Source organism: Botryllus schlosseri, chromosome 13, assembly GCF_051294905.1.
Source record: "Botryllus schlosseri isolate E-star chromosome 13, Bs_hap1, whole genome shotgun sequence".
NCBI classification, from domain to species: domain Eukaryota; kingdom Metazoa; phylum Chordata; class Ascidiacea; order Stolidobranchia; family Styelidae; genus Botryllus; species Botryllus schlosseri.
In genome coordinates this window covers 9,796,332-9,823,565 of record NC_137248.1, presented here as the reverse complement: position 1 = coordinate 9,823,565, position 27,234 = coordinate 9,796,332, and the positions used below count along the sequence as shown (strand labels likewise).

General features: G+C 40.0%; 1 protein-coding gene across 11 annotated transcripts in view; it reads right to left on the bottom strand.

Moving 5' to 3' along the window:
* Window positions 1-23,198, bottom strand: part of LOC145453991 (uncharacterized) — an 88,401-nt gene extending 65,203 nt beyond the window's left edge. For 8 of the 11 annotated variants that reach the window (XM_080331951.1, XM_080331955.1, XM_080331953.1 and 5 more), the window contains exons 1-13: window positions 22,952-23,197; window positions 21,290-21,431; window positions 21,141-21,226; window positions 14,917-14,987; window positions 13,207-13,352; window positions 12,900-13,133; window positions 12,700-12,840; window positions 9,104-9,227; window positions 8,867-9,038; window positions 8,669-8,800; window positions 5,723-5,842; window positions 5,515-5,649; window positions 5,276-5,450 (exon numbers count right to left, since the gene is read on the bottom strand). In XM_080331951.1, the coding sequence (XP_080188077.1) occupies window positions 5,276-5,450; window positions 5,515-5,649; window positions 5,723-5,842; window positions 8,669-8,800; window positions 8,867-9,038; window positions 9,104-9,227; window positions 12,700-12,840; window positions 12,900-13,133; window positions 13,207-13,352; window positions 14,917-14,987; window positions 21,141-21,226; window positions 21,290-21,431; window positions 22,952-23,039 (1,766 nt within the window). In that variant the 5' untranslated portion in view covers window positions 23,040-23,197. Of the gene's footprint in view, window positions 1-5,275; window positions 5,451-5,514; window positions 5,650-5,722; window positions 5,843-8,668; window positions 8,801-8,866; window positions 9,039-9,103; window positions 9,228-12,699; window positions 12,841-12,899; window positions 13,134-13,206; window positions 13,353-14,916; window positions 14,988-21,140; window positions 21,227-21,289; window positions 21,432-22,951 lie in introns of all 11 variants that reach the window. The other 3 variants (XM_080331959.1, XM_080331957.1, XM_080331961.1) reach the window with 1 other exon arrangement.
* Between the last annotated feature and the right edge of the window lie 4,036 nt (window positions 23,199-27,234).

Here is a 27,234-nt window from a genome sequence, read left to right as displayed (position 1 = left end):
TATTACATCAGCGACGTCAGGGGAAGCAAGTTAGGCAGTACCTCGCCTGTCGTCAGGATGAGTAAACAAAATTTGTGAAACGTTCAATTACTATTGCTATTTTTTATCGATTTTCAGTTCATGAATGACAAGATTATGATCATTTTTCTCCGAAAATCACATGATTTGCGTATTTATTGCTCGAAAATAAATCGTGAAACGAGAAGTAGGCCTACGGACGGGCCAAGCTTCGCCATTGGTAAACAATTCATCGTAAATAGCTTTCAATTTATTGTTACTGATATTAACCGAATGTCGGTCGACTTCTCAATTCTCAAAGAATTCGGCAGTAACATATAACGTTGCGCTGCACGCCTACGTTTCATCGCCGGTACTACAGAGCTACTTATACCATCCAAGAACGTGGATAGCTATGACGTTGTTTGTAATTCGAGTTAGTTATTGTAAATGTAACGTACATGGCAGCTCATTACGCACCGTAGATCATTAAGACGATGCGTATTTGAAAACTGCGTTGTCATATCAGCGTCGCCATGACTGCAATTCTCTCTGATCAATCAACGTCTCGTCCAATCCAAGATTTCGAGTCGGCTACATCAAATTGGCGGGTGATATTGGTCGCTGGCGCGGCAGCAACTTGAATTTGAGGATTTTAAAAGAGGGGTCCGAACCCCTAAACCTGAATACGGCATTGCCTTTGCCTCTCAAAGACATGTTTATACTGTCACGAGAATAATTATTCTGGCCGTGATGAGAATTTACTAAAAAGTAGCTGCAATATTGATGAATTCAATACAAAAAATAAATATTTGGCAAAGAGCCATATCTTATACCCAAAAGAGCCTTATATGGCTCGCGAGCCATAGGTTCCTGACTACTGGTTTAGTGTGTAGTGTTACAGCTTTCAATTTAATATGACCTTCTTGCAATTTTCAAAAATCCTCACAGCCAAATCCTAATCTCGGAAATGTGTTTACCCTCGTTTACAGTAATAAAAACACCGTACATACCAAGTAAACTAAGATTCTATAACATTTCGATATTTCAATGCGAAGTTCAGCACTGCTTTTTGTGACAAGGGTGATATTCGGTGAGATAGACATGCAGAAATTCAGAGCGAGATTTCCATATCGCTTTCAAAAGTAAGTGATCTCATCGGTGATTTGACGTTGTTCACAGAGGTGGTCAGTAACGAAGTACTTCTACTTTTTGGAAGTACTCAAGTAGTTCCCCTCTACTTCTGGTACTTACTCAAGTAGATCTGATTTTCTCTACTTCTACTTCTACTTCGTAATATTTTGTGATCTACTTACTTACTTTTCGCTATTTTAAGTTTGTCAAGTAGAAGTAGTTTAATCCCCCAATACGAAAGACAGCCTGAGAAATTTCGGGGCTGTTTTCACGGAGTACCAACATTTAATATTCATAAAAGTCAAGTAAAGCCCAGAAATTTTGCTGCGCTTTGCGCACAGTAGTTATAGAGCAGGGGCGGGCAACATGCGGCCCGCGAAGGGATTTTCTCCGGCCCGCGGACAGTTTTCCGTCTTGCATGATAATGTGGCCCGCGGCCCCAGTCTGCCGAGACTCCCCACTATACTTGTTTCCTACGTCAAATTTTAGTGACTGAGTGGAGTGGAGCTTACGCGGAAATTCGTCGAAGCGAGAAGACTTGCATTATCGGCATTTACGATGCACTCAACCCTAATGTCGTCTGTGGTAATCATGATTTTTGTCGACTACAATGGTCATTTACACCAGGCTGATATTTCTTATTTTTGATTCCGTAACCGCCGACTTGTAGCACGGCACACTGCTAGGCTTTTTGCACCGCATATGCCAGGGGTTGCCTACTCAAAACGGGTCGCAGGCCACCTTTCAAATTTCGTAGAGGACGCGGGCCGCATGAATTCAATATCGAGATTAATGACGCCACACAGTTGAACAACGACGCTATCGCGTCACCTACTCAACCCTAATGAATTGATATCTAGGTAAATTAGGGTTACCAGGCTTATCGAACGCCTTGAAATCTTAATTAGGGATTGCACCGTGTGTTGATTGATCAGATAGAAGCAGACATGGCGGCGCCTGTATGACAATGTTATTCTCAAATACACATTGTCTTCGCCATCAGGGGCGAGAATTGACTTTGAAGTGACATTGCTGTCGTTAAAATACGATTTATTCCTTGTATATGTGGATAAATGGACGAATAATGTATCGATTCAGCAATCCGACCCGCCAAGTACTCAATTTTCCTAAATCCGGCCCGCCGACCGGAGAAGTTGCCCGCCCCTGTTATAGAGTGACAAATATGTTTTCACGAACGAATTAGTGAATATAATTTCATCATCATTGGTTTGTTAGCAATTTATCAGTTCAATACACCACAAAAAATGCGATACAATGAAAAGAAAGGAAGATGTCGAAGCGACTAGGAATTGTCTACGGAATCAGACACCCACCTTGGCCTAGGCCAGTGGTTCCCAACCTTTTTCATTTCGTGCCTCCCTTGGCCGAAATTTAAGCCAAAATTCCCCCTTAGGATAAATCTGCCCGAAGATTAAAAAGGTCATTTTTACTGCGCAAACACCTGTTGACTGAGAGAATAAGACGGGAAATACCGAGTATTTGTTCCTAACAGTGCTATAATACCACTTTGTAGACCTCTAAATATAATGGTCTTGGTCCCAATCAAACAAATTCTGGAAGGCTTGACTCAACAGACCCCCACACTTTTATTTGTGTTTTCGGCTTACCATGCACCAATCGCTAATATAACTGTTGTGAAAAATCAGTATGCATAAATTTACTGGTCTCGCGATTTTTTTCTCAAGTTTGCGTATGCATTTGGCCAATAATATGGGTACTTTCATATATAGGAGGGTTGACCAGACTCGAGTCGGACTCTTGAGTCATCATTTTCTGACGACTCGACTTGACTCGAGTCGTTTTCTCAAAATACGGAAACGACTCGACTCGAGAAAATCTGGGTATTGACTCGACTTGGACTCGAGTCATTGCGCATTGACTTGAAAATATAAGATAAATACTTTCACTAGAGGCCTTGTTGTGATAGATTCGGCACGACATTTTCTCGCTTAGGATATATTTGATTGAGAAGCCGTCGCTGACCTACAAAATTGTCTTGCGAACTGCAGCACATCTGAACTAGTTTTAAAAAAGGGGGGAATTTGTATGTGAAAAAGAGATTTCAAATAGCATTTGATCATACTTTCAGCAAACAAAAAACAGCCATAAGGAACATACGTTCGGATATAACTGGTTGACTACATGACAGTTCTGACATGAACAATTTGGGAAGTCCGTTACAATTCTAAAGTGGAATTCCTCCCTAAAAATTGCAAAATTCCCCCAAGGGGGGAATTCCTCCCTGGTTGGGAACCACTAGCCTAGGCGAGGTAAAGATGAGGCATGCACACTGAATGAAAGTGAAGAAGATAGTATAGAAAAAGGAAGCGACAAGAAATAGGGCGGCATGTCGTGGGAAGCGAGATCGATAGGTCAGTCGTGGTCCGGTAATCTTGAGGATGGACTGTATTTATATCGTAGTAATTGCTTGTATTTCGACTTGAATGTGGACATGCTCGTCGACTGCCGGATGGCCGCGGGTACCGGGTTGCTAATGGTTCCGCTCACACCGCATTGTCGCCCATATCCAATATTTCATCACAGTAAATATGGACCACCATAACGTTTGTAACTACGGTTTCGCAATTTAGCAATTACCTATCTTATCGTTATCTAGCAGCCCATGACGTGTCCTGCTAATCTGGAAAATCCGGCTTTTTGGAACGTTACACCTGTTTTAGTAGATCATCTTTGAAGTTTTATGGACAAAAGACATGAAATATATATTTCCGCTTTTTAGAAGTTGTATTTGTATTTCACTTTCAATTCGGAGTATGATACTCGGAGTATCATACTTTGAGTTCCAATTACTCTCAGTTCTTTTGTCTGCAGAACATACATATTGGAGCATAAAAGCAAATGTAGTAATGCCTCTATTTTCCGAAAATAAAGCTACACTAAATATAAATTTTACGATCCACAATATTTGTTATTAACGTTTACTAATCGCGAAAAGTGTTGAAACCGAATCCGATACAACTTCTCCGTATTGCTCTTCGCCTAAACTTGGGCCTTATATTATGGGGTAGAGCGCCATGCCATGATATTCTCTAAAACAGGGTCTTCTAGTAAACATGGGTTAGTATCGCATTTTCATATCAATACTATAATTTGCATCCCATGACGCGAAAGAATGCTTCTTCTGTCGAAAATCGATACCTTCTGGGATGCATCAATACGAATCCAGCTCTCTGAACCTTCCGCATAGCTCAATTTGCAGCTTTTGACGGTCCATGCGAACGAATTAAGACTGTTTTCAAAACTACTTACTTACTTGAGTAGATTTAAAGTCAGTCAATTCTACTTCTACTTCAAGTAGTTTCAGGTGGCTTATGGAAGAAGTACTTCTACTCGTACTTGAGTAGATTTTTTCGTCGCTACTTCTACTTCTACTTGAGTAGCTTTCTTGACTACTTTGACCACCTCTGGTTGTTCATCCACGAAGAAAGTTGCTCACAATAGAACTATGTGTCCTAATAACAAGGTCACGAAAATCCCAATCGGCGAATCATCTAATCTTGAGCTTGAGAGACATATTCTTTGTAAATTTCTAGCGATGTAAAGTCTTTGAACTTATCCCTTCTATCAGATGCGCAGTGAATATCAACACACTCCATTTTTGGTTTTCAGCTATATCTTCTCTTTACAGAAAAGAGACATTGAAATGCATAGTAGACTTTTTAAAGTCAGCAAATTTATGATCGCAGTCTTCCGTTAGTTGTTATTGATTTTTTATAATAGTTTTGCGTGCTTCTGGAAATTTGGAACATGAAGACACCGAGGAAAAGGAAATTTAACGAAGTTGTTTGTTGTTCATCTGCGTTTCCCACAGGGTTAACCTTTTTGATACCGCGACCCCTTTTAGCACAGAGTGGTCTTGATCCCCAAGTCGACAACCACTGATATAGAATATTATTAACAAGGAAAGCAAACAATAAATGCTCATTTCTCGGAACGTAAGTTCTCAAATTGCGTATGCGATGAAGTTCATAGTAGAAAAATATCTCGCTGATAACTCAAAACCTTCCCACGAGCTACATGTGGCCCAATGGGGCACGGTGGGAGTGAGACACCCCTGTTGCAATGCATGTAAGCCGCCATTATAAAATAATATGTACGCTACTTGTATTTGATATCTTGGACAATCATTTTGATGCTGGATGATTCATTCAGGGCTGGGTCTAGCTTCACAATCGTTTTCGGGTAATTTCCGTCGCCCTGTGCGATCATAATAGAGTGCCTTTCGTTGTCGGAATAGAAAATCAATCCAGTGTGCGGATCAACGATGATGCTGTTTGCTGCATGCAAAATTGCACTTGCTACATGAAGATATAGTCGATAGTTGAAGTGAAATGTAGTTACCGTAGGCAGACGCAAGTTCTACGTATCTGCTGCCATCCAGCAACGAACGGCCCAAGGACGATTCTTTTTGGTCAGACCAGTATATATACCTTTGATTTGGATCTACAGCAACTGTTGCGACTGTTCCTTTTCCGCCTAGAATGGACACAGCAAGGACCAAAATTAAACTAGCGATCGAGCAAAGCAACTTGAAAAATATGCTGGTTACCGACAGGCACAATGCTGTATTTGGTGGCATTCTTGTTTTCGTGTTTAGTTACTATTGGTATCTGAAACACTTTACCCTGTCCTGCATCAGCCACCAAAAGGAAGTCGTCTTTTACGAGCTCTGCACGAAAAGGTTATAACAATGATATATTTATATACATGTACGTACATATACAATGATTTGAGCTTATCAGCGTTTCAGCGCATATCTATAGGTCAACAGGCTCATTATGTGTGACGTAAACAAAAGTTTCTTCGACAACATTTCTTGCACGTACTTGCCAACGACGTGAAAAGTTCCGAAGATATATTTCTTTCTAGCACCCGACATTTCCCCCGATGAGATTGGCGGACCATTACCTTATGAGCATTTTTTGTACTTCTATTCTAGATATGCAGATATGCATTTCTAACAAAAGTTAAGATTTTAAGTAAGAAATACTTTGACGTAAATGTCGAACATGTTCAGAGGCCACATTATTACCATCCGACGGCAGTGTTTAGTATTCACTTCAGTCACCATAAGGTGACATTAAAACTGCATTCCGGGGAAGGCAGGAAAAGGACACATTGAGTTCAGAATTTTTTGGGAAAAAATGAAACAAAAAATTGTATTCGCACAGACGGAAACGCAAATGCGAAACCGTTGTGTGTACGGTACATGAATCATGCAACTGTTACATGAATAATGTAATTCAAATATATTTAGTCGCACTGTTGTGTACCTTATTCTGATCCAAATGCAGACCCGCCCCAGCCCAAGTCTTCAAAGAAAAAATCAAATTCCATCGCCTTACTACGCTGCGACAAGACTACAGCTTAAGGAGGAGCGTAGAAATATTGTTGTTAGAGCTACTGTTCTACTTGGTTGTAACTGCATTCAATCGACACATCATCGTAGTTTTGCGAATTCGATTATTTGCGAACAACGGCGTTGTTAGCATATAACGGTATGATCTGTAATGTAATATATATATATATATATTGTATAGCCTACTATTGGACTATTATGTAAAGCAGCGGTTCTCAACCGGGGGTCCGCGAAGCAATTTCAGGGGTTTCGCGAGACCTCAAAATTTTTAAAATGGTTGATAGCCTAATTTTTATTTTATTTTTTAATTTGAGAAAGCATGGGGAAGTTTCGCACCACAACTGCTAAAACCTCATGACTCATATCATCATAATAGTCGTCTGACATGAACTATTGTAGTGTCGAAATTCATTTGCATTGCAAATTTTCCAATAACTTGCTGATACAAACATATTGCCGTTTAGAGACGTTTTGTTGGGGTTTGAGGAAAAATAAAAATATAGAGATAGTAACGTCAATTAGGGCGACTTCGTATTGTCTGCGAAACCTTCTCGATTTGGAGTTGTCAGTCACATCAAATTAGTGAACAGTGGTTTGAAATAAAAATTTCCGAAGTATTTACCTAATTTATCCCATTGCAGGGATTGAAACCTCGCCACTAAACCCATTTTATCCAGTGATATACATAACCACTATTTGAACAGCTTCTTTGAGGTACAGAACTTCAATATACAATTGAATAGTATATTCATATTGAAATGAGCCCGAATATTTTCGGCTGACACTCGTCATAAATCGGACAATGATATATCTGCTCTTAAAGCTTGGCTATCAGATTTGGCGCATTCTTATTACGGACGCCATATCGACAACACTGGTTTTTTGATGAACAAGGAGTGTTTCGTTGCTATCAAAGCATTACGCTCCAACCCTGAAATTCATATCACCAGTTATATTGGTATGCAGCCTTGTCTTGTTAATGTTCAATTGTTCATGGTCGAAAATGTTTCCTCGTAAATATATATGTAAACCCTAACAAAACAAGTCGTTTCATGACAGTCTTTCTCAGGTTGGAAAACATGGATCCATTCTTTGGCGCATAAAATTTGTCTATACTTATAGATTAGGATTTCACTTTGACGGTAGAAACTCTCTGCGGGCCGATCAAAATGCCATTGCGGGCCGAATCAGGCCCGCGGTCCGTATGTTGCCCGTCCCTGCGCTAGATGACGGGGGTGAGATGTTCATAAAATATATGTTTCGTCATTTTGGTGCCATAAATGTTGCGATCACACCAAAAGTATCGTCGGAAGCGTTATGCGTTAATATTTCATTAGCCTCCATCTATCTTTGCGGAAATGATTTCCGGCACTCCTCGTTCATATCAAAACGAAGACGCGGATTTTCAAGACACGACCACGTACTTCAAGAAATACAGCAGCAAAATTAGCTTGAAATAATAGAAGTCTACCAATTTCTACATAAATAGTATGATGTTATTTTCAAGAAAAGTCATTATTTTGCTGCTTATCACAAGCCTACAGTTCATATTTGCACAAAACAGATGAAGGTTGCACCATAATAGAGCTAAAATTGAACTAAAACTTGAGGTGGTCCGAGAAGCCAAAAAGATTGAGAACCACTGATGTTACGCCTTGAGAGTAAAGCATTTCGGTGAAATAAGGTGTGGTTTTAGAGGTAACATTTTGGAATTATTTTTCACTGGTCCGGCCCGCGAGAGATCAAAATGTTTGAATCCGGCCCGCGACCCGAGCTGAGTTTGATACCCCTGCTACATGCTAAATACCAGGGCTGAGCACAGTGATTCGCGCACTCGAATATGAATTGAGCATTAATTATAGTGATTAGATACCTATTTGAATTTTGCATATCATTCATACTGTTAAGACGTCATAATACGTGGTACTCGATTCGATTCGAAGCCTAATAATTCGATTCGAATCGAAACACTCGGGTGTCAATCTATTTTGAGCAGCCTTATTAAAGATCGTTGCAGTGTAATTCAATGTAAGCGACGTTTATCGACTGAAATGCTGATGGAGGCTGTAGCCTTGTATGTATATTGTATATATATCATTGGCTATGGTGAGATATGAAATGCATGTAGAATCTTACGATGTATACACTTATTGGTGTTGTTGTCAAGGTAATAACCAAGGGAACACGCGCAGGCCTTGTCGTTATTGATTCTAGGTAAGCAGATATGGTCACATTCGAAGCCGGAGTTACATGCCCCTCTCTCTGACGCTGGAAATAATATGGATATTCATCATAATTGTTAATTTGCAGTCATTCAAGGTTGAAATTACTCACACGTGTCAATCGGGTGTTCATTGTTGTGGCTGTACACGGCGATGCCACGCGGCTTACCACCAAACGCATATCGGTATACTTTTTTTGAGAACTTCCTTATTATCCTGACTGTGTAATGCCGATCGCCACTGCCGCTGTCTCTTGCTGTCATATCGCTGACGTAAAGGTAATCCTGAAGGGGTAGACATCAAGTTGACGTTTATTAGGTACATTAGTGTGCAGAGGGCAAGTTATTACCATATATGGCGCAACTCCCCAATATATTGAACCACCTCGATAATTGTGCTGTGTCCTGTTGGTGCCATCCATACGCGCACTTACTATCATACCGCCGAAACCAGTGAAATCGGTCCAATAAAGTCTGTAGGCCAAGGGTTCAAGGCCCAAACAAAGGTAAAAAATCTATCAGCGTACATTTACGGAATCAGTGAGATAATCGCTTTCGAGAAAGACCGTTTGTAATAAATTTCATCATCAGTGGTCATCGGTGATCTTAATATCAAAGCACGTTTTATTTTTCAAAATGCTAAAAGCTTGAAAATTTTTTCGATGGATATTGTGGACTTCGATACCATATTTTAAAGGGGCAAAACCATTGGTCCAGTCTAGTTGACATATTATAATATCATATCTCCAATGGAATTAAAATTATAATTAATTAATTAATTTTATTGAAACGACCGGGAGCTGACATAATCAATCAACTTTATCTTACTCGATCTTTTTGAAGATTTTCACCCTTTTGGGATCGCGCGTATTTGAAAGAATTGTTACACTATACAGCAGTGCATCGCTATTGACGACGAAATATGATACCGAGAGATGTTATGTAACGGTTCTGCGTGATGTATGAATTAAGATTTGACCGATCTATCGAGCTAAATTCTAACCCACAGATGAATTATTTGAAGAGCTTCTTGGAGGTCCAGATCTCCAATATACAAGTGAATATTATATTCATATTGGAATGAACCCGAATATTTTCGGCTGACACTCGTCAGGGGTAATCGTCCCAGCTGGTGACGTCATATTTTGTGATACGGTTGTTGATAGACAATGGTCTTTCCAATTCTCTACTAGTTGCTGACGATTACCCCTGACGAGTGTCAGCCGAAAATATTCGGTTCATTTCAGTATGAATATTCTATTCCGATGAGTTATTCTAGTCTATAGTGATTGCGTGCCCTTTCTTTTTACATGAATCTGCTGCTTGGTGATATTTGCCCGAACTATATTTATCCTTTCCGTAGACCACTGGTCGGCAACCTTTCGTAGCCAGCGTGACAAAATATCGAACAAAATGTCAAAATATTACCAATTGGCGTGCCAAACATTATTAATGTTGTCATATTTAGCGTTCCAAGCGAGGTTACGTCATTGATTCTTACGGTATTGGCCGCGAAGGGTATAAATTTTGGTTGCTACCGCACTAGACCTGTCGCCTATGCGCACCATTTAATTTTAGTTGCGTAATGATCGATCTTCTGTGGTTGCCTTAGTCGTTTCCAAGTCTACTGAGTTCGGTACCATGATAGATAACTAACCTAGTTAGGTTAGTTATCTATAGTACTACAGCCAATAGTGGTAGGCCCATCAAAGATGTTACGATGATATGGCCAGATGATGAAAAATGTGCCAACCCCTATCATGCTAGTCGGTCTGATGTCACAATTAGTTTGGTCTGACACTAGATTTGTCTGTAAAGTTCCAAAGATCGCAGTAAAAGTTGTCGTTGCTGCAGTTAAATTGGAATCGCTAATACTTATACACGTATCAACGAAACTAACACGGTATCTCCTTTCGTGAGACGAACGCAATTCCAAATCGAACACTATCTCGCCGGCTATTCGACAGTCGACCGTCATGTCCAGCATTGTTCACATTCAAGTCGAAATAAAAGCAATTTCTACTAAATGAATGCTAATCTGCCCTCAATATTACCGGACCACGACCTGACCTTTCGATCTCGCCTTTGGCGACATGCCGCCTCAATTTGACGCTTGCTTTTTATATTACCTTCGTTTACTTCTCATTCAGTGTGCATACCTCCTCTTTACATCGCCTAGGCCAAGTATACTATACTATAGGGCAGTGGTCGGGAACCTTTTTTGTCCGAAGAGCCATATTGGCCCTATTTTTTCCATCTCAACTCCCAAAGAGCCATACATGCCAATCAACTGTTACGTCACAATTGCAAGTTCGTGACGTCATGGTAGCACTAATTCGAACTCACTACATGGGATTCCTCGTGTGGGCCATATTTTCTCTGTAAAACTGGTATTTGTTGTACGAAAATAATGCTCGAAACGAGAGGTAAATCACAGGCGGGCCAAGCCGCACCATTCATTAAGCAATTCATCGTAAGTTGCTTAGAATTTATTATAACTGATATTAATCGAATGCGACTGTCACACTGCTTCCGAAAATCTAAATAGCCTACTTATCGACTTCTCAATTCTCAAAGTATTCGGCGTTAACACAACGTTGCGCTGGACGCAAACATTTATCGCCGGTACTACACAGAGATATACTACCAATCAAAAAAGTGGATAGCAGTATGGCGCTGTTTGTAATTCGAGTGTGTAATTGTGAATGTCACATCCACAACAGTTCATTTCGCGTCGTAGATCAGAAAAAAACAATGTGTATCTGAAAACTGCCTTTTGAAATGGGCATCGCCATGTCTGCTGTGCTCTCTGATTAATCAACGTATCGCACAATTCAAGATTTAGAGTCGGGTACATAAAATTCGCTAGTGATGTTGGCCGCCGGCGTGACAGTAACTTAAATTTGATGATTTTGAAAAGAGGGGGTTCGAACCCCTAAACCTGAAGACGGCATTGCCTTTACCTCTCAAAGACATGTTCATACTGCCACGAGAATAATTATTTGGCCGTGATGAAAATTTACTAACAGGTCGCTGCAATATTGATCAATTCAGTACAAAAATAAATATTTGGCCAAGAGCCATATCTTATACCCGAAAGAGCCATATATGGCTCGCGAGCCATAGGTTCCCGACCACTGCTATAGGGTGTCTGATTTCAAAGACTACTCTAAGTCGTTTCGACACCTTCCTATCTTTTCATTTTAACGCAATTTTGTGGTGTATTGAACTGATAAAGATTACTAATAAACCGAACCGAAATTCGCATTTCGACGCCGGACTCATTATTTTCTATGTAGTTCTCATTGAAGACATGGGGGCCAAGCTGCCGGCGCTGGATTATTTGCGGCGGTCGTTTCGGCGCTTGGACAGTGGACATATCAATGTCGAACGTTTTGGCCAACATACGGCGCTTATTCTATTTCAATGTTTCATCGCCGCCAATCATTTTGACAGCGCACACAGCGCCAGGAGTCGCATGTAACCCGAAATGTGTGTCTCGTAGCGTGAAAATGACCACGCCGAAATGCAGGTTCAGATAAAATAGTCGCGCTCCCACCCACAAGCTGAACAGTACACACTACCACACTAAAGCACGATATTAGGTTGCAGTATTGCAAATTATGCCACCGTGAATCGCGCGAAGCGCGACAAAAATGTTCAAGACAATAAAAATATGTCCCAAAAACCTCTGTTTTATGTTGATTTACAAAATAATTTTATGACTTCTGAGAGCTTTTTCCATTTAGAAAACTTCGCAACAAACATGGTTGTAATATACTGTGTCGTGTCTGTCAAATTATTTTGCGTGTCATAAATGGCAGGCGTGCCGGGGGTTTCCGACCCCTGCCGTAGTCCGCATCCGTCACCAATATAGTGAAATTGCATTAATGCTACGAGCTCGTACACAGAAAAACAGAAATATATTTGGAAATGAGAAAGAAACCTGTCTTCCGTGTGGTCAACGGCAAGCCCAGTGACGTCATATACTTTCGGAAACTCGAAAAGAACAGTCTCATTTTTCCCCGCCAGATCTGTCCTGATGATTTTCGAGCCAGAAGCCTTATACGTAGAAAAGATGAGGTATCTACGAAATGGTGCATTAGAACATTGTCCAGTAACGAGACTGTGCTGTAATTCCCGAACCTTTTGACCGAATGAATGGCTAATCCGTACGCGGGAACGGGCGCCGTTCTAAACACAGGTGTATAATAGTTGAAATTCTCATCCGCAGCCATCACCAATTTAAGAGAGGAGTCAGTCCAATAAAGATTATTTGTCTTCCAATCAATCGCCAGGCTCTCGATTCCACGTGCCATTCCTTCGAAATACTTCGTCATCTTGTTTTTGTTCATATCCCACACAGCGACATATTCGGATCTGTGTATGTCGATGAAACTCATTTCTCTATTGGGTGTTCTAATAGGAAACGTCAGATATAGCGGAATGATACCTGTAGTCGGTGAAGTATAAAAGTTTCTTGCGGTAATGGGCCGCTAACGCCCAGTACTCAGTACTGGCTCGGTTACTATGAGCGAAATAGTCAAGATTGAATGACCCATTTCCCTTGGTTGTTCGTCGCACAACTTCCGGATCGGCCTGAAGAGAAATCACACTAAACATTGCACTATCAAAAGCTGAATCTGCTACAATTGAATGTGAACCCCTCCGACACTTGAAAACATGCTACCCGAGGTGTTGGAGCAGCTGTTTAATCCACCGCAACCGGCGTGTGGATCCCGGTTCGAATCTTGGCGGTAGTAGGTATCGAGGGGCCAGAGCTTTATCTGGGCCCCTCTCCTTCGTCTGAATATAGCAAGGAAAGCCGAAAGACAAATATCGGACAGTGTTACATCGGACATTAGGCTGAGGAGGATGTTAAATTGGGAGACTATATTTGGCCGTCCCGACATCCTCCTATCTATTTATAATTACATTGCATTGTGTCTTTTGTATCGCATTGTCGATTTTATGTCTTGAACGAATGAAAAAAATGATTTAATAATCCTAGACTACAGCGATGTTTTTAACCCTTTCTCCTGCTCCTATCCCTTTGTAACTCCCCAGTTTTAACGTACCCCTTCTAGAACGACGGAAAAGTATTTCGTTTCTTGTTCTCGTGTTTATGGGTTGATCTGGGTGAAAATATGGGAGGGAAGTAGACTTTCAACAAAATAGTGACGTTACAGTCCCGATGTGACGCAGCTAATGCTATGGGGCTCGAATGGATAAGAGAACCTATCCCAGTTCCTGGCTTGCTGCCGGTCTTGATGCTCATATGCAAATATGACCATTGATTTTATCTATCCTCAGGTAAGCATTGTCAAATTTCCACAAGCGTTTTTTCGACATGATAGTAACGAATGTGACCATCTAATGAATTATTATGACCAAAACATAAATATTACAATAAATTTCGGGGTGAGACGATCGTTGGATAAGCGCAAGAACCACTCAATTTTGGGAACAATGGTACCAGAGATGTACTATAACTATACGGTTGCTTTTAAAACAAAAATCTGTTTAAAAATCTGTTCAAAACAAGGCCCTTGTTGGAAACATGTTTTTATTGTTGTTTTTTTAAGCCATGACGTCACGAATATTCAATTGTGACGTCATAGTCGACTGACATTGACACTTGCAAATATAGGGTAAATATAGCTCCTTCGACGAAATAGGCTTCCAACCCCTGTCATATGCGGACCAAAAATATTCTTAACCAGGATCACATCGTCATGCAGCATTTTTACGGTCGGTGGTGATCATCATCAGAACATTCCTTCCGTACCAATGATCTATATCTACGTAATATAGCTGTTGAACGGACTATTTCGGGGGTTCCAACCATTCCATATCGTATGCGTCGGCTATATCGGTTGTAAATCGTCCGTAGGCTCATACCACATGTTTTTGCAAAGTATTTACACAATTATAGCATAATTATACCACTTGAAAAAAACAATTTTTTCAAGAAAGCCTTTGTTTCAAACACGTTTTAAACAAAGTGATGTGAACAACCAGTTGTTTTAAATGCAACCCTAACTATAACAGTTGGGCCACTGTCGAGCATATGACATATGATAATTATGAGGATTGTTTGCCATCGAATAACTTGATCATCTTCAACGTTCGTTTGACTACTCTAACTGCAATTATTACTCACGTGGGTTTTGAGTAAAGAGGTGCTAGTCGTATTGAAATTGTAGCTTGTCCATATAACTAATGAGTCATCAGCTGAAAAGTAACGTCGCATTGTAATGTAGCATGATTTATTGGCCGTAAGCTACTTCTGAAACCTAGATATGGGTATGAGTTGTGACCAGATCCAATTGATACTTATGGGCAGGACATAGTATGGTATATGGAAGGGGCGGTGAACTTCTCTAGTCGGCGGGCCGGATAGGGGAAAATGAAAAACTCGGAGGACTGGATTCCTGAATTTATTAATCATTAATCGCGTATTTATTCACTATACAATGTAGGCCTATAAATCGTGTTAATGTAAATTTCAAGTTTAAAACATAGAGACCGAAAACAGTCGTCAAAAAGCTTATTAACGTCATGAACTTCAATAGCTGTTGAATCCAATGAGACATCTGTGGTTGATAAATGTTTTCAACAAGGTCTTTGAATTTTGACAGCATGCGAGACGTACAAATCATTATTAAAGACTTCACGCGAACATCAGTTGGACTGGAAACTCGCTTTGTCTTGATAATTTTCATGGTCGAAAATGTTTGCTTTTAAATGCATGTAGACCCGGGCCGCGGGCCACATTATCATGTAAGACCGGAAACTGTCCGCGGCCGTATGTTGCCTGTCCCTGGTATACGGTGTGAAAAAATTTCCATATTCCATCCCCGCCTCACTCGTTCCATACCATAATTAAAATTTTCCATATCATAGCGATATTCATCCATACCATATATTTGATGCATTTTCCATACTTTGTTAGTTGCCCAATACCTCAGATACTATTCTATTTTGATGCGTGGAAACTCGCCGGCGTTCACATTCAAATTAATTCCGATGAAATCATGCATATGAACAACCCTGATGCATCAATTCATTCCCATTTTCTTTGTGGCATATGTGAGGACCTAAAGTATATACGGGATTCTTTGGGAATCGCAGCAGAAGCAGACTCATTTCAGGGCATGGAAAGCTAGTACGCTAAGATATACTTCTAACAGTAATATAGAGATACCAATAAATATAGCTAAGGTATTGTCACGGGAGATATATCTTAGAAGACAGTTTGACATCGCTATAATCAGTGAGGTTATTTTATTGCTATAGCGCAGGGGCGGGCAACATACGGCCCGCAGGCCGGATCCGGCCTGCGACGGGATTTTGAGCGGCCAGCAGAGAGTTTCTACCCTGAAAGTGGAAGTCTAATCTGAAAGTATTGACAAATTTAATGTGTCACAGAATGAATCCAAGTTTGCCAACCCGAGAAAGATGGTCATGAAAGTACTTGTTCCGTTCGGTTCTACATAGCAAACATTTTCGACCACGGACAGTAACAATATGAGGCTGCGTTCCAGTAAAACTGATGTTCACGTGCTGTATTTACTATAAGAGTTTCTACGTCCGACATGCAAACAGAATTCAAAGAACTGGTTGACAACTTTGATTGACCACATATGTGTGATTGACTTCAACATCTCTTTAACTACATTAGGTTAATATATTCAATAAACACTGCTTTGGTCTCTATGCTTTAATCTCAAAGTTTACATTAAATACGATTCATTCTTTGGACAGGCGGAAAGAATACGCGATTAGTGTATCGATTCTGTAATGCGGCCCGCCAAGTAGCCTACTTCATTTTCCCATATCAGGCCCGCCGACCGGAGAAGTTGCTCCGCTTGCCTGCCCCTGCGACATCTGATCAAATGCCCAATTCTTCATCCCATGCTTGGGCCATATTTAATAGCTTCGGTAGAGCCATCATCAACGGTATACATTCTTTATTCAAAGAGAACCGGATTTAATGAAGCTACAATGCGTATTGGAGGCCTACATGGCGTAACATGAATCCGAGAAGTTACATATTCTTAAATCATGATTCGTGAAAATTAATATAGCGTGATGATAATCCGACCGAAGCGCAGGAAATCATATCAAAGTTTAACATGTTCATATATAATTTATATCATTCAGTGAGCACACATCTTATTTAAAATTTCGAGGCTAACACTTCAGGAACTTACGTATGTCAATTGGCAAATAACTAAGAGAAAACTGTAACTTGTACCCTAATTAAAACAGCGTTCTGTATATTGTACGGATTGTGTGAACGTGATGTTCACGTTCGCGGTCGTTGTGTGAACTTCAGCAGTAATTTGGAGGTTCGTTCACGAACAAACCTTGGTAGGTTCTGAACTCTCAACCTTTTTCATATATTATAGTTTTTCACGTCATTAGAACACATTTGGTTGAAATTTTCCATTTAAACTTACAACCACATTCTCCATGGTACTGCCACGACTGAAAATAAATTCAGCACTAAACGAGCGTGCACCTTGCCTGATTGAAAATTGTATTTGTTTTGTTAGAAAGGTTTGCTCGAAATATTCAGTTTTCCGCTTATGAATATGCTATTTATAGTGACTCTCTGCTGTAAGCTTGGCCCGCAATATAAATGATTATATTGTCAATGAATAACGAGCAGAATTGAGATAAAGAATGCATCGTTTTCAAATGTAAAGAGTATGGCAGGCGCACGAGATCTGTCTTGATTTGATATGCTTTGTCTGTCATGAAAACAAAGTCCACCCGATTGGGTTGATGGTTACCGTGTTACATAATTTTGAGGCAATATCTGTAGCGAGTATAGAAACCGGTATTCCACTCTGATCAATATCAATGCAGCAATAGTCGGACCCCCTAAGAATAACATTGTCCGGTCTAGCCTAGACCGTTAAGGCCTTACAAGTGCTCGTCGAAATTGATTTTATGGACATGGACAATGGACATATTATAGTATTTGATTGCACCAGTTGGTACATTTGGTGAATCTTAAAAATAATATTTTACTTCAGCATTGCGTCATACTGTGGCCTGAGTCGTCGCAGGTACATTAATATTCCCTTCGCGGAAATTCAGGGTTAGAATTTGCAATGTAACGTCATGTTCGCGTTCACATATAAACTTTCAAAAAAATTCGCGTTCACACGAACCACAATCATTCAGGGTTTCGCACCATCCTTTAGTATATTGCACCATTTACAAACTTCGGGCAGGAGGTGCCGATCCAAGAAGTCTGAGCTACTACCGTGGTTCATCGAGAATCAATAAGTCGTTAGCCAAGCACATGCAGCATCTCTTTCTACTTCAAAAGAAACCATAACCAAGTATTAAATATTAAAAGAAATATTTGCTTTTGACAGATCTGGGCTTTGTGCGGTCCGCGACGCGATTCTGACCGGACCGCGAAAAGTTCCTTGGAATTTAGACTACAAAAACTATTTATAAATGTTTATATGTAGACAAAAACTACTGAATAAACCAGGGGTGGGCAAACTAGGACCCGCGGGCCGCATGCAGCCCGTTACAACATTTAGTGCGACCCGCGCAAGCCTCAATAAAGGCATAAAAGATATCAATAAAATGCACAGTAAAAATTAAATTACTGCAGCGACATGACCAAGCTTTCTCTTGATGTATGATTGACAGGCCTGTTTATTTTTGGATATTTGGTTTTATTTTTGGAGATTCTGATATCCAGTAGTCATACTATGGGATTTCCTTATTTTCTTGCTAGCGCAATTCCCGACCTCGGGGGGCCTACGAATTTTGAAAGTTTTTTGTTGCTAAACATCCCAGAAAGTTAAAACGGAAATGACTTAATTTGGATCATGTGTGTGGGATTTCGGATTGGTAACTCCAACAAATTTATTAATATCGGCGCTGTACATGTTAACACAAATTCGTGCGTGTTTTTAGGTAGATGCGTCTTATATATGTGCATGTGCAGTTAGGTACAAATTTATTCACAAACTTCCATCTTAATTCATTCATAAAAATACGAAAAGTTGCTTATTAATGCGTCGCTTTTAATAAAGAATCGCCTAATAAGTATTTCTGTTGCGGCGTCGGCGTTAATGGAATAAGGAAGACTCATATATTATGAATCTGTTGTTGTAATTTGAAACACCACTTTACACCGAACCTCCTAATCATGGGCGCAATATATCGTATTATAAAATGTTTGAGACAACAATACATTATGTTGATGTCGTTGAAAGAATGTAAACAAGGCAAGTTTTACACAGCTACACAGTAAGTTATATGCTGAAGCGTATTTAAAGGTGACGTTATTATGATTATGTGTCTCCATTGGGCGCCCTGTATAAGTAACGCTGCTATTCACAAATTTTAATCTCCGCCCGGTTCTAAGAATCGGCATATTTGACTTCCATGCCTTCGACCAGTATGTTCTTAAGGATGACCAGTTTATTTATTCTCGTCAAAGTTGCCGACGAGTGTGCGTTATCATTAAATCAGTATTTGATTTGTTACAAACATATATATATATATATTATGTTAATTGATCATGTCATTATTGGTCACGATGTAATCAAATAAATGATTTGTTTTCGCTTATCCCAATTTTACTACAGTGCGGCCCGCGAATGAATTCGGGTTTTGAATGCGGCCATCGAGCTGAAAAGTTTACCCACCCCTGGTATAAACTGATACGGAAGTGCGTTTACTTTGAAGTCTATAGTTTATTCATGTACTGTGATTACGTAGCCTACGTACGTCGTGCGAGTAATCCATGTTCAAAATATAGTCAATACCGCAAATTATACCGTAACAATTAAAGTTACAAATCGTTGTTTCCGTATTCAAGTTCAAATCTTCTTTGTTGCCAGGTCTGCGCTTTAAACTGTTACGTCATACGTCATACATAAATATTGTAATCAGTGCACGTGATTAGGGACCATACTCACTCACGAACGATATTATGTCAAGCAATGAAAGGTGCGGCTGAAGGTCGATATTTCAACAAAATTTGGATCACTAAATATTTGTTTACTGAAGTCAGCCATGAACCGGTATTTTAGTTTGTGGCGAGCACCGAGCAGGTCTCCGCGTTCAAGGAATATAATTTGAGTCAGCCTTATGAGAAAAAATCATGCGCTGAATACATACAGCCGGCCGATGCGGACCTACTAGCGAAACTAGCGAAACTGGCAACGCTTTTTTACCAAGCCATGCAGAGCTATAGAGACGCAGCCTAGTAGTAACACATTCACTTGGCAACATGTGTTAACAATGTCACATATAGCCTAAACTTTTTGTCTCGGCCGTCAACGTATATTTTCTGCTTCACATTTGGCCCACCGGCAAAATAATTGCCCACCCCTGGCTTATGGCATCAGAAATAGAATGTGATTTGCAAGATGCGTACTATAGAGATAATCATACCATATTGCAATGACGTGCGGTCTGGGGAGCGAAGTGAGGCACTGCTTCACCTGTCGCCAGGATGAGTTAAGAAAATTGTGTAAACCTTCAATGATTATTGATATTTACCGTCGATGTTCATGAATAACTAAATTTGAATATATTTTATATCACATATTTTCATATTTATTGTTCAAAAATACAGCACAAAAGGACAGGTGAGGCACAGGTGAGGCACGGGCGGGTCCTGCCTCACCTGCGACAATGCAATTCATCAGAAACAGCTCAGAATTCAAAATAACTGGTATCTATCAAATGCTGTCGTCGTACCGATTCAGAAAATCTGAATACTATACATCGTAGAGCACTGGAACCCCCTCAAAATAGCTTAAGGAATGTGAAATTCGGCTTTAGTACGTACAATAGCAGCGCAGAGAAACAATTGCCAAGTAAGGCACAGTCGAATCTGCCTCACTCACTATTCGCTAACAATCGAACAATCGCAGTACATTGAAACGCGCTGTCGATGTCGGAAACCGGCAGTGTTGTATGAATTGTAAAGTAGCGACGGTCAATACGTAATGTGGAGAAAATATATTTCCTTGGTGATGTAGCTGTTGTGTAATTTCCATTCATAGCTACGTTAAATTGTGGTATATGACAGCTAAACTTACATAGCTTGCGTTGTCATTGTTTGTGGCCTTCATGATGTTTTCGACTGCAATAGTCGTTTACACCAAGTCGCTATTCTATGTTATGATTCCATATCTGCCAACCTGTAGCACGGCCCACTTCTAGGCTTTTGAATAGTGTATTCATGTTGAAATGAACCCGAATTTGTTCGGCTGGTTTGGTCAGTGCCTCACCAGATATGAACCTCACCGCACGTCACTGCCATATTGTACATCCAGACAAACCGAGTTGGAATTATATAAAAACGCATAACAGCATCAAGCATTCTGTACTTACGACATTTCGTTATGTTACAGTACTCCCATCGGGTATTAGTATCTGTTGTGTAGCACCATGTACCGAATAAATCTGCGTCAGGATTTCTGAATCCCGACAACAAAAGTTAATTCATTGCATATTGTGCGGCGTTGCTAGAGATATGTAACCTGCAATAATCATGATGGGGTCCATCAAGAGGAATATGCTTTGGTTTGTGCGGCACATCAACATCCCACCTTTGGCATGGTCGTCCAGACGCTGTTTTGTTTGCTTTACCGACGTACCATCTACTAGATCCGTCGATACATTCTGAAATTAGCAATGTTGTGATAACTTTCTACTGCAGTACATGTGCACGTACAGTACATATATAGGTGTGAAAGCGCAACCAGGGTTCAAGAAGTAACACATAGAACATAAATATCAAGTATTGATATGTGATCATCGGTACATGGTTCAGCAAATGAGTGACGGCACCGACCGTTGGGTACGCTGGTAGTCGTAAAACAAGTAATGAGAAATCTGAGAGTCTTGTAGCAACGGCAATCATACCCCGCTAAGCATTGGCCAAGTTGCTCTCTTTCCGCTTAAAACCCCATCCACCGTCATACGCATTGAGACAAGGATAGATTTATGGCCGTCGAAGTAGTTATAGGTATTTCAACGATGCTTCAAGCAGGCTAAACTTTTGTACCTATACTGCGCCAGTCGCAAACTTTATTCCGTTAATTATCTTCATATTTAAAATATTATTGTCTGTAGAAGGTGACTCCTTCAACAATCCCCAACCATAACCTAACAATGAAAGGTTAGAGCAAATATGTAAAAGACCTTTGCATGAATAATATCGTCTTTGGATGATCAATCTGTGGCAACCATATAATTAACGATCTTTAACCAAACTATTGGTTTGCTACATTGCCGCGTGATGAACAGTTAGTTTTGTCTCAGTAACCGATTATGGTAATTGGTACTAGGCCAGTGGTTCTCAACCGCCGTGCCGGTGCCGTGGTAAGTTTCCTGCCTGTCCGCCAGATATATTAGAATTTGATATCTCAATTCAAAAATGCAAGGAGTCGGCCGCTTGTCAATTATTATAGAAATGAAACATCAAATCTTAAATTTATTTACAAGTGTGGGACGCAATAGAGAGTTAATGGTGTACTTTGGACGTACATAAAATGGTCTCCAATTGTTATAAGAAATTGTTTAAAAGTAACCTACAACTCGTTTCGGACAAGTTATATGTGAAAGCTCAGGAGACGGTTAAGCGAACTTCGTTAAATAACGACGGTGCAATTAAGCGTCTCTTGACAGTACAATATATGCTACAGCAGTGGTTCCCTACCTTTTTCGACTCATCGCCCCTTACCAATCTCGACAAAATTTTCGCCCCCCTCCCCCGTATTTTTGGATCCGAAAAGAGGACACATAATCGAGAATTTTATTCACCTACCTCTGATCGCTGGTGAATTTTCTAAAAAAGAGGCCATTTTCTGAGGTGGTAGGTGCTCGGAAAACCGGTTTCCGCGTCTACTTTCCGTTGAGTTGACCCTTTTTCGGGTCATATGCAGAAAAAGCCGCCTTCACGTGCATTTTTTATCGTGTTAATTTAATATATCTCACTTGCCGTTCCAACATTTTCTCCCCCTATCGCTCCCATTCGCCCCCTTCGGTATTTTCGCCCGTTTGTTTCTCAACATAGCCAACTCGGGGGCGATATCGCCCACGTTGGAAACCACTGTGCTACAGCAATAACGCGTTAGTTATTCACCCGTGTTGCTACTGCATTGATTTTACATCGCTCTATTATATGATATCCGTCTTACCGTATTCTGGCTGACAAGTAACGAATGATAGTCCCGTCGTAACGCAGTAGATAATGGATAAGAGATGCCTCTTGGTGACTCCTGTCATGGTGAACGTATAGGCCAAATCTTTCTTTACCTTGCACTATTATTACTATATATCTAGCTATCAAAGTGCAACACGTACGAATCTTACCCTCGCCTTTGCTGCTAAATATCAGACGTGCTAATATGCGTGGACTGAAACTAGACTCTCGGAAGTTTTAATTTCTAAAAAGAAAATTATGAATATGCGGCATGATACAATTTGGAATCTTTGCCGTGCACGAGTATATACCTCGTGACTTGCGCTATCTAGCTATCAAAGTGCAACACGTACGAATCTTACCTTAAGCTTTGCTGCTAAATATCAGAGATACATGCGTGGGCTGAGACTAGATTCTCGGAGGTTTTAGTTTTTTTTTAAAGCAAATTACGAATATGCGGCATGATACAATTTCGAATCTTTGCCATGCACGAATATAACCTCGTGACTTTCACCATACGCGACACCACGCCTGGATAGGATATGGCCGTATCTATCGATCTGATAAGCCGATAACCATGGGCCTGGGCCTGCATTGGCGTAATTGCATGTTCATACAATGATTACCAATATCTGCCCGAAACGTTTTGAACATCATCCGTCTGTTCATAGCAGCATCGGATTCGGAAATCGGCATTGTGTCGTAATTTTCCATGAAAATAATGGACATAAATCGTTGCTGCAGAAAGGGAGTAGCTAATGTCCGTTTTTCAAATTTCGAGATCCATTTTTCAAATTGATAATAATCAATATTTTCTAAAATTTTCGCATTTATTTAATCATATCTTGGCCATTATTATGTTTGCCACATTGTTTTAAAGTTAACCATGGCCAAAACATGGCCAAAATAAAATGAAGACATTCCATAAACTTAATTATTTCAGAATGTGTAAGATGGACATAAGCTGCATTGGTTGCTCAGCGACGATATATTGAAGTGCAAATCTACAACAGCGTTCCATCTGCTCGCATTCGAAGACTTGGCGTAGGAATTGGGACACTGGCCTCACGCTGACAGGACGAGGTGTGCGCTAGGACGTTCCTTTTAAATGATTTATACAGTTTGAAGCACCACAAAATTGCGTGACACCGATTAGGAGTCGAGACGACTTGATATAGTTTTAACCTTGGCATTAGAAAAAAGAATATGACCGTTCTGAGAGGACAGATTACGTCAGAAGTAATCAAATACCAAAAGCATAAAATAGGCATTAGACAAACAGTCGAAGGTAAGAGAGAGGCGTTGGTTTGGCGAACCATGAGCGAAATCGATTATTTCAAAAAACGTGACAAGCTAACGTTATAAACGCAAGTCAGTGTTGCTTGAAAAGCATCGATTGTTTAAATTCGCCTCAAATATGTACAACTAGGGTTGCATTTAAAATAAATGGTTGTTTAAAACTAAAGTATTTAAAAAAATGTATTTTTTTTAAAGTTGTAAAATTATGCCATAATTGTGTAAATACTTTCCAAAAATATGTTGTATTAGCCTACGGACAATTATCACCCGATAGCCGACGTATATCGATATGGGATGATTGGAACCCCCAAATAGTCGGTTCAACAGCTATAGTACAGATATTTCGTCAAAGGAGCTATATTTATCCTATATTTTCAATTGTCAATGTCAATCCACTATGACGTAACAATTGAATATTCGTGATGTCATTGTTTTAGAAGAAAACAATAACAAACATGCCATTCTAGCAAAACTTTTAGTCGCAAACAAAGGAATTGGCAAAAATACGAAAATTGGCGCGTTGAATACAGTCATAAACCGCTAAAACAGTGATTCCAACAACAATACAAGTTTATGCTCCCCGTGTTTTTTTTTTATTCGTAATGTAGCGTTAGACCTGCATATGCGCTGTGAGGAATATATGAGATTTAACTTCGCATATGTTGGAATTTGGTTCATTATTATGAATTCACGATTCGGGTTTCTCTGGAGGCTGGGGATCTTTTGAATCAGAAGTGGTACAGCAGTGCCACCACAGATGTTCTAATTATATTTTTTTAGTAGCTATCATATCCTCCGTATATAATCCGCATATAACGATTTCGCACTGGTGTTTTTTCTTTTGTGAAAATCTACTTTTTGGTCCAATATTTCCAGAAAACTCGAAACTCAGTGTGCACTTTTGCCTTCTTGAAATTTGGTTTCAGTGTCACTGACTTGTTCCTAATACTGACTGTGGACCAGAATGAAACTGCAACGCTGCTGTCGGATGAGTATATAATGTGACCTATATATACAGGTTCTATATTTGCTGTCTTTAACTTTTACTAAACACTCAACATTTCTTAGAAACGTACTCTATAATACAAGATGTTTCAATTACTCAGAAATGCTTCGCAGGCTGGATGAAATTGTCTTGCGGGCCGCATGTTTGACACTCCTGGTCTGTACTCACCAGGCTTTCTACTCACACGAACTTGCTCTCTCGAAACAATAAGAAAATTATGTCTATTAGTTCAGATGCAGTCGCGTTGAACCAATAGGCTAATATTTCACCAACATTGTAAGAAAATTAGTTGAAACTGGGGAAAATCACGATTCAACGATCAAGATGATACGTACAGGAGAATTATAAAACATCATAAGATCATCAGCATCACGGAAAACATTATACTCGATTAAATTTTCATGGCGCTGTCCCTTCCTCTCTACATTTGTAGCGACATATGCCGACAAACATTTATATGAGATTCAACTATTTATTGACTTATATTTTTGTGAAATTTCCGCATTAGTCGAAATAGAATTGCATTAATATTATTGCAGATATTTGCTGACAAATAGACTACCTCTTGTGGGGCGTTGTGTCGGTTTTACGTAACTTTTTAGGATCATTTGACTCGCGCATGCGCATTCCGGCATATCGTAGTGACGCGACTCTGTTTCTCTTATCGTAATCCTCTCACTCCCTCCAGAGCTGTACAGCACAGTCACGAAGCCACTTCTGGTGGGTCGCGAAGAATTTCTAAATGTCACAGTTTTTTATTCAATTTGCCACAAATGTCAAACACCTAATCTTTTGTACGAATAGACGGGCTCATACGCTTTCTCCTCCTATGAATTAAAGCCCCGTTCCTGTACTTACAGTAATTAGCGAACCAGATTTTCGTGACAGTGATTTTGATAGGAGTGCGAAATTGGACAGTGTGTTTTTGTGTATATCTTAAAAATGCGAACGTTGATTGGAAAATGGTATCCAGCCTGATTGTTATCGTCAAACAATACTCGGGGCCCTGTTATGCTCGACGTAAACGACAAATTACTACTGGAATACCCGCTTTCTCGTTTGTAATCCGCTATTACGAGCATTTTTGTCAGCTTGATGCACTCGTATTCTCAAATTGTCGCGTGATTTCACATGTGGGCGTCTCTCACGCGACTCGTACGTTGAAATACATTCTCATATGTTCGGTCATGTCTCAAAGTGCACATTGAAACATTGCGGTAAAAGTGGGCCGCGAACTGAAGGTTGGGAAGCAAGCTTATTCACATGAGTCTCGACTTTATCACGACAAAGTCAAATGAAGCGAAGCGGCTGACCTACTCTCACGCTTCAGTAGTAAAAGTCCCGGGATCTGCCGAGTGATTTGCAACTTGGGTTTCCAAATGACGCATCGACAACTGCTGTCATCGTAGCACGATTTTCATATAAACGGAAGTAAAAATTGATCCACCATGAACATAACAATGCAAAATGTGATAAATCTAGAATAGAAGTGCTAATATATGTGTTTCTCTACTAGGATATAGCTTATAAAATTAGCAGACTATCGCTTTAAGTCAATAGAAACCACATTCACCTCGAAAAAGTCAAGTATGAATTGCGCTGAGGACTATAGCGCGTCTACACCTTTTTCAAATTTCAGCTAATATCATCCAGGACCGTTTCCCGAGGAACACTCTGATTTTAATACACTCATCTGATTCTATACTGTGAGATATAAGTAAATTTAAATCTTTCTAGGTCCGACACGATGCCCAACTATCACTTTGAAATTGGCCTATCAATACGGGTATATAGCGATTACCAGCCGCGCGTATGTACCATTTTCGAAGTTAATTTTACGTCACCCAGAACAGTTTCCTGATGACCACCCTGGTTTTAATATACCCACCTGATTCTATAGCCTACTGTGAGATAAAAGTAAATCAAAATCTTGCTAGGTTGGACACGATGTCCTGTCCAACTATCACTTTGAA